The following is an 8,702-nucleotide window of genomic DNA, read 5'->3' as shown; positions in this document are numbered from 1 at the left end:
AATTTGAGGACCTCGATTATGGTGTGTTGATTATGCCTCTTGACTTTTAAATATCTGATATAGGGATGGTGTTGACAGCTGAGCAAGTATTTAAATTGCTATTTAGGGAGAAAAGCAGGATTGAATAAAAACCTTGGATTTTTTTAACCTTGATTTTCACAACACCACAGCAGAATTTTGTATAAATATGCTGCATATATGCGTGCTTATAAATGCACAGGCACACAAGCAGCAGTCTGATTTCCCTTAATACCACAAAGACCCTATAAATATAATTAACAATCTTTCTAGGGGAGTTAGAGACTCCATGGAAGTTTTTTGAATTCCTCTATACCTGAGAAGAGGAATAAAAAGAGCCCCTGGAAAGGTATATATGTTACATTTAGGTTTTTACAGATTGGGAGGTAAAATGAAGAAAGAGAGGAAGACTGGCTTGAATTAATTGCTACCAGATTGATGAGTTCAGTTAGTAAATTAAACAACTTGTAAAGTCCTGAAACATCTATCTGCACAGCAAGTATTTAATGGAATGCTTTTAAATTGTGAAGCTTTCAATCCACCATGGTGACTTATTTTGAAGATTAAAATGGTTCCCAACATTGAACTCTGTAAGCCTCATGGGAGATGGAGGGTCCTGGGAATGAAAAAAAGAAATTCACAGGTGAGCTGAACCACTGTAAATATCCACACAGTAACATCCATTGACAATAATATGCAACCATTAAAATGATGTTTATGAAGAGTATGTATCAGCACTGAAAAATACTAAGTGAAAAGAGCAGGATGAAAAATTATATATACAATGTTATAATTATTTTTAACCCAGAAATTGTATCTGGAACAAAAAACTGAGGAAATATACTAAATTGTTCAAAGTGATCAGTTCACAGGTAATTTTTTTTATTTTCTTTACATTCTACTTGTATTTTCCACATTTTCTCAAGTAAATATATAATTGATAGCACAAAACATTTATTTTTGAAATTCACAAGAAAATAACATGAGCTTTGAAAGTGGGTAATTGTGAATTTGAATTCTAAGCTTTGCTACTTGTTATCTCTGTGACTCTGGACAAATAACATCAATGGACCTTAGTTTCTTCATCTGTAAACTAAGCACAATAAAATCTACCTGAAACAACATCTGGCATATAGTAGGCACTGAAGTAGCTGTTATTAGTATAAGCTTTTTGGAAAACAATTCAGCCATATAGTTTAAGAGTTTTTCAAATTAAGTTCATACCAGTAATTTTGCTTCTAGGATTCTATTCTAAGAAAATAATTATAAATGAGAAAAAAGATTAATATCCAATGACATTGATGGCCTTATTCATAATAGTGAAAAACTGAATAAAATCTTAATGTTGGAAAGAAGGAAATTGATTAAATAAACAATACCTTAATATAATGGGAAATTACTATTGGCGTTCAGAAAAAATACAGAATTCAAAACTGAACACAATATGATCTCAATGTTTAAAAAATATATTCATAGAAAATATTGGAAGGGATACAACAAAATGTTAACATGAGTTATCTTTAGGTGGTGGAATTATAGGTGATTTTAATTTTCTTCACGTTTTCTTCTCCTTTTTGTTATGTTTAATATACCTTTAAAATTAATTCTAGTGTGTTGATTATAAAAGCAATTCATATTCATCATAGAATAATTGAAAAATATAGAAAGGAATAAAGAAAAATAATGACCTATAATCTCAGAGACTGTCTTTCATTCTCCCTCCTTCTCATCATTCATTCAACAAATATTTATTGAATACTTACCATGTGCCAGGCACTGTCTTAGGGACTGGCAGTAAAATGTGAACAAGACATAGTCCCTGCCCTCAAGGAGCTTACAATTTAGTGTGGGAGACAGACAAGTAAATAAAGTATTATAACACAGAATAAAAGTGTTCTCATGTTATTACGGTAGCATCCAGAAGGGACATAGAGCTCAGCTATGTAGGTCAGTCAGTGATGTACCCTGAGTAAATGATGTGGAAGCTGAAACCTGGAAAATATACAGCCAGATGAAGGAGACTGGAATGGAGGAGGTGAGATGCTGCTGAGAAAGCGTCCCAATCACGGAAAACAGCAGGGGTGTGTTTGAGGGACTGAAAGCAGTAGAGTGTGGGTCAACCATAGGGTGTAGGGATAAAACTAGTGGAGAGGAAGCTTCGGAGTTGAGAATCATGGGAGATGAAACTGGAGACATGAGCAGGGGCCAGATCATGAAAGGACCTATAAACCATGTTAAGGAGTTCAGACTATGCTGAGGCCGATGAAAGTCATTACACAGATTTGAGTTTTTAACATCATTCTAGTTGCCATAAGGAGAATGGATTGGACGAGGGGCAAGATTGGAGGCAGGGAAACCAGTTAAGAGGCTACTACAGCAATACAGGGGACACATGATCTGGGGTCATGGTCATCAGTATAAAAAAAGTACACAGCTTCCAGAGATATTTAGGAAACACAATTAACACACCTTGGTGATTAATTGGATGTGGGTGGAAGATGAAGGAGTGGGAACAAAACAGGAAATAGGTTTTTGGATGGGTGAAGTTGAAAGGCACTTGGTTATTCAGGTCTGGAGTTCAGGAAAGTCCTGGGTTGGAGAAACATATTTAGTAAGTTGTCAGTATGTGTGTGTGTATGTGTGAGTGTGTGTGTATATATATGTATATATGTGTATATATAATATGTATATTGTGTGTATACATATACACACATAATTATATATTATATATAATTATATATTTCATATATATTATATATACACACATTCTTTAGCCAAGGAATGGATAGATTTCCTAAGGAATGACTAGATTAATGTGATGGTCAGGAAAAAACCTAGCAAAGTTTGGGAAGATATTATTTCAATAAGACCTCCCTGATGATAGGGGGGAAGGAAAGAAATTGTAGGAAGTTTGAGAGAAGCATGACAGAATTTTAAAAAATTTTTGCTTTATTGTTTAATTTTTAAATTTAAATGCATATAATCTTGTAACCACCATCTCAGATAGAATACAGCTGTTATCTTCATATACTAATTTTGTATGAACACTGGTTTTCATTATTCTAGGGGAAATATTCAAGAACGGGATTACTGTGTCATATGGTAAATGTATATTTAACTTTATAAGAAACTTTATAACAAACTGCCAAACAGTTTTCCAGAGTACCTGAGCTATTGTGCATTCCTACCAGAAATGTAGGAGAATTCCAATTATTCTTCATCCTTCTCAACACTTGGAATTTTCACTATTTTTTTTTAAATTTACCCATTCCAGTATGAGTGTAAAGGATTCTCCTTGCGGTTTTAATTTGCATTTTCCTAATGGCTAGTGATGTTGTGCATCTTTTCTTGTGCTTATTTCCACTTTTTTGGTGAAGTGTCCATTCAAACCTTTTGCACATTTTTTATTATGGTGTTTCTTTTCTTATTTCTGAGCTTTTAGAGCACTTTACATATAGTCTGGATACAAGTCCTTTATTAGATACATATTTTGTAAATATTTTCTCCCCATCAGTGGCTTGTCTTTTTGTTTTCCTAACAGCATTCTTTTGAGAAAACATTTTAAATTTTGTTCAAGTCTAAATTGTAAATTTTTTCTTTTATGTATTTTACTTTTGATGTCATATCTAAGAACTTTGCCTAAGTCAAAGTGACAAAGGTTTTCTCCTACATTTTAAGAGTTTTATAGTCTTATATTTTACATATAGGTATATGATCCATTTTGAATTCATTTTTTTATGTTGTGAAGTGCACATGTTGCAGTGATGTCCAGTTGTTCTAGCACCCTTTGTTGAAAAGACTGTATTTTCTCCAGTGAATTACCATTACATCTTTGTGTAAAAATCAACAGACCATCTTTATGTGGGTCTATTTCTGTATTTTACTTTTTATTCTGTTCCACTGGTTTATGGGTCTATCCTTTTGCCAATAACACACTGTCTTGACTACTGTGGAATTATAGTATGTCTTAAAATTGGACAGATTTTGTGTTCTGACTTTAATTTTCTTTTTAAGATTTTTTTTGGCTACTGTAGTTCCCTCGCTTTTCCATATAAATTTTAGAATCAGCTTGTCTATATCTACAAAAATCCTGCTACAATTTTAATTGGGATTGCATTAAAACTGTCTACCAATCTGGGGAACACTGAAATCCTAACTCTATTGAGTCTTCTGACTCATGAACATAGTTTGTTTATTTATTTAGGGCTTCTTTGGTCTTTTTCATAGTGTTCTGTAGGTTTCAGTATACAGATCTTATATATGATTTGTTAGGTTTATATCTGGCTATTTAATTGCGGGAGTTATTATAGGTGGTACTGTGTTTTTTAATTTTGCTTTCCAAATTGTGCATTGCTGGTGTATAGAAACACAACAGATGTTTGTGTGTATTGATCTTATGTGTTGTGAACTAGCTAAACTCATTAGTTCTAAGAGTTTTTGTAGATTCTTTGAATTGTCTATGTAGACAATCATGTCATCTGCAAATCAGGATAGTTTTTTTCTTTACCAGAGTGCCTTTATATCTTTTTCTAGCACTACTGCATGTGTTAGGACTTTCATTATGATAACGGATAGGAGTGATATGAGAAACTGTATGAAGTTGTGGTTAATAGAGGAAAGAACACTGGTAAGGAGGTAAGTAGTGAAGATATTTCAAGCCAGTTTAGGCCAGAGATCACAAATGTGTAATCTCAGTTGTGTTTTTTTGTAAAAAGTTCCAATCAGTATTTATAATCAGTTGTGTTATTTTTGTAGTAGTTCTCAGCAGCCTGAGTATAGGAATGGAGAAGGCAGATGGACTGAATCTGGAATTTTTTTTCTGGCTGAGGCAATGGAGTTAGGGCAATATAAGTATTGGCAAGAAATGCCACTTGCAACAACATGGATAGACCTAGAATGTATGATGCTAAGTGAAATAAGTCAGTCAGAGAAAGACAAATACCATACGATTTCACTCATATATGGAATTTAAGAAACAAAACAGATGAACAAAGAAAAAGATGAACAAAAAAACCCCCTACTCTTAAATACAGAGAACCAACAAGAGGTTGCCAGAGGGAAGGTTGTGGGGGAGAGGTGAAATACATAAAGAGTACAAGGGTACGACTTATCTTGATGAGCATTGAGTAATGTATACAATTGAACCATATTGTAATATAACACTGTACTTTAATTATACTTCAAAAAATATATTGGCAAGAGAGAAGTTGAAGGCTTTCTCCAGTCAGTTAGATAGAGAAGGGAGTAACCATGTAAAAATTTAATTCTTACTTATGTTTTTATTATATTTCTTTTCAGTGTTTTTCTACATATAAATATATTTTAATACTTAAAAGTTTTAAATTAAAATTTAAAATGTAATTTTATAATGCAAGGTTCATCCATGTTGGAACATGTATTCCTTGGGTTGCCAAATAGTATTCCATTGTATGGATATGCCACATTTTATTTATCTATTTATCAGCAGATACATGTTAGGGTTGTTTCCACATTTTGGCCATTATGAATAATGCTGCTGTGAACATTCATGTAGAAGTTTTTGTGTAGACATATGTTTTCATTTTTCTCCATTATATACAAGGACTGGAATTTCTGGGTCATACAGTATTTCTATGTTTAACATTTTGAAAGACTATCAAACTGTTTTCCAAAGTCACTGAACCATTTTACACTCCAATCAGCAATGTATGAGGTTTCTGATTTTTCCATATCATTGTCAACACTTATTATCATCTGTCTTTTGGATCCTAGTGGATCCAAAAGATACCACCTAAATGGTATCTTGTGGTTTTGATTTGCGTTCTTCTAATGGCTAATAATGTTAAGCATCTTTTCACGTGCTTATCAATCATTTACACATAGAGAATTATCTATTCAAATCCTTTGTCATTTTTTTAAAAATTGGCTTTTTTTATTATAGAATTGTAAAAGTTTATTATTCTGCATATAAGTCTCTTATTGGATATTTGATTTGCAAATATTTTCTCATCAAAGGCCACATATATAATTCCATGGGATCATGAATTATGTGGAATGTCCATAATAGACAAACCTATAGAGACAGAGAGGTAGATTAGTGGTTACCAAGAAGTGGGAATGGAGGAATGAGGAGTGACTGCTTAAGAGTATGGAGTTTCTAAATATTCTAAATTAATTGTGATGATGGTTGCACAACTCTGTGACTATCCTAAAAACCACTGAATTGTACATTTTAAGTGGTCAAATCATATGGCATTGTGAATTATATCACAATAAAGCTGATAAAAATGTACTTTTAAAATTAAACTGCATTCATACAGCTTTTTAACATAACTATTAATTATTCTTCAAATGGTGCAAACTATTTCATCATAATAATGGAGTAATTTATTTTACCATTCCTCTATTGTTAGATATTTAGTTTTGTTTCTACTTTTCTGGTATTATGATAAGTTGATAATGAATAGTTGTGCAGATCTCTGATTATATCATTAAAATACATTCCTAAAATTTGATTATCAAATAAAATTGTATGAACATTTTATGGTTTTTATGTTATTAAACTGCCATAAAAATGATGTATAAATTTAAACTTACATCAGCAGTATATAAGATACCTGTTTCAACGTGTCCTTATCAATACTAAGTACTATAATTTATAAAAATTGGTTGCTTTAGTAGACATAAATTGATATTTTGGGTTATTTTATTTGCATTTCTTTCTAATGAAGTTGAATAATTTATATATTTATTTTTCATTTTAACTTTCATTTGTTGATTGCCCATTTTCTAATGGTTGTATTTTTTTCCTTTCTGATTTGCAAGATTTTTGTAAATTAAGGATGTTAAATTTTGTGTATTATGTATTTTGCAAATGTTTCTACAAGTTTGTTTTTTCATTTTGAAGGAAATGTTTAGAATCAGTGCTTTTTGTGTAAAAATTAGGGCAAAATATCTTTACCTATAAAAATTTGAAGCAAAATTTAAAAATATGTTAGCATTTGTTAATTTTAAGTTGTAAATAAATGGGAATTTAATTTAAAAATTTTTGGGAGATGGAGTGTTATGTACATGAATTCTATGTAAGGTCTACAGAAAGGGAAACACATTATAAGGGCTATTAGTCAAGTTTATAAATTAAATATAGAATTTCTGCTTATGTGAATAATATGAGGGTGAAGAATTTAACATCTTGTTCACCAGAGCAAGAACTTACTTCTTTTTGAGTCTGCTTCCAAGACTGCCTCTTAGCACTCTAGGTGCCTCCCTCAGAATACTGACCTGAGAGATGCAGGAAATGTGTAAACTGCTATGTTTCTGTTTCCACGGTGAGAGATGATGAAGCTTCTGGATAATCTGTAGGTTGAAAAGTGAAGGTGATCAAATGACCCTTTCTCTTGTATGGGTGGGTATTCATTCACTGGTATATTTCCTTTTTGTTCAATCCCTGTAGACAGCAGATATCTGCAGATCTCTAAAGACTGGTGTGCTATACCAAAGCATTTGTAATCAGTTGAGATATTCACATTCCAAGAGTAGTCAGGTTGATGTACTATAAAATAAGATTATTTTATTTATAAGCATATCTGATCTTTAATACTGGCAGGTATTAGATAGCTGTGATGACAACTCAACATCATCTGGCTTTGATGGGATGCTTTGGGTCTTGCTACTCACAAAATTACCCTATCTCATGCTTTTTGATTGGACATAATTGAAATAGCTATTAAAGTACTTTGGTGTTGCTGTGTTTCAAAAAGGAATGAGGGATCTAGAATGTAAGAGGCTTTGGAATTAACAGGCAACATCATTTATGGCACAAATGTTTTTGTTTCTAATCTGAGCATTTTGGGGAAGTAAAGTATACTCTGAATCAGCTTCCTTAATGTACAGATAATCACTTTCTTTATACTCTTTGCATAATAATGTACTTGGCAGTTTGAGATTTAAAAAATAGTTGCTGGGGGAAAGGAAAGTGGCGGTGGAATAGGGGGACCCTAGGCAAGTCTTGTTCCATGAACACAATGAGATAACTAACAAATCATTCTAAATAGCCCAGAAGTAGAACTGAAGACTGACAGAACAAACTCCACAACTAAAGGGAGAGAAGAGGTCACATTGAAAAAGGTAGGAAGTGGGGAGACAAGGTTTGGGGGGAAACAGATCACAGGTGCTGCAGAGGGGAGGGAGCCATGGTCATGGAGAAGGGCAAGAGAGAGAGAAGCACACGGGGGAATGTACAAGAATGTTTCCCCAAAGCCACTGGCTTGGAAAAGGGGAGGAGCTGAATTTCATGAGTTCTTACAAACAGCAGCGTTTAAAGCCTTGAGTTTTAAAGGTCAGCAAGCTTGGCTGGGACAGAGCCTGGAGGGCACTTTGCTGCTCCTTACAGAGAAGGCAGGCAAACAATGCAGGGGCAGAGGGTGTGGAAACAATGATCTGAAGAACACCTGGGGCACATAGAAGGGAGATTATTCGTTCTTCTCAGAGCACCTCCCTGAAAGCCAACATCCACAGAGATGCCTCTCCAGGACAAAGGAGCTGGCCTGTACCATTTTCCTCCCCTGCCCATCAGCATTAATACAGAGCCACCTGCGGGAAACACAGCAGTGCCAACATTGGCTGTCTAACTTGCTTACACCAAGCACCACACCCCTGCACACTGGTAGGACTGCCCTTCTCAGTCATACTTGCCTCAGTCCCAG

At 33.7% G+C, this 8,702-nt stretch overlaps 1 protein-coding gene across 1 annotated transcript in view; it reads right to left on the bottom strand.

Annotated features, from left to right (window-relative positions):
- Positions 1-529: 529 nt before the first annotated feature.
- ZDHHC15 (zDHHC palmitoyltransferase 15) overlaps positions 530-8,702 on the bottom strand; it is a 149,285-nt gene continuing 141,112 nt past the window's right edge. The window contains exon 11 of the mRNA XM_088028985.1: positions 530-634. Coding sequence (XP_087885111.1) covers positions 582-634 — 53 coding nt within the window. The 3' untranslated portion in view covers positions 530-581. The remainder of the gene's footprint in view (positions 635-8,702) is intronic.

The sequence above is a fragment of the Eumetopias jubatus genome, unplaced genomic scaffold (genome assembly GCF_037043125.1).
Source record: "Eumetopias jubatus isolate StellerSeaLion01/CBP00866 unplaced genomic scaffold, mEumJub1_p1.0 scaffold_11, whole genome shotgun sequence".
NCBI lineage: Eukaryota > Metazoa > Chordata > Mammalia > Carnivora > Otariidae > Eumetopias > Eumetopias jubatus.
The sequence above is the reverse complement of the archived record's forward strand: the minus strand, read 5'-3'. Positions and strand labels throughout refer to the sequence as shown.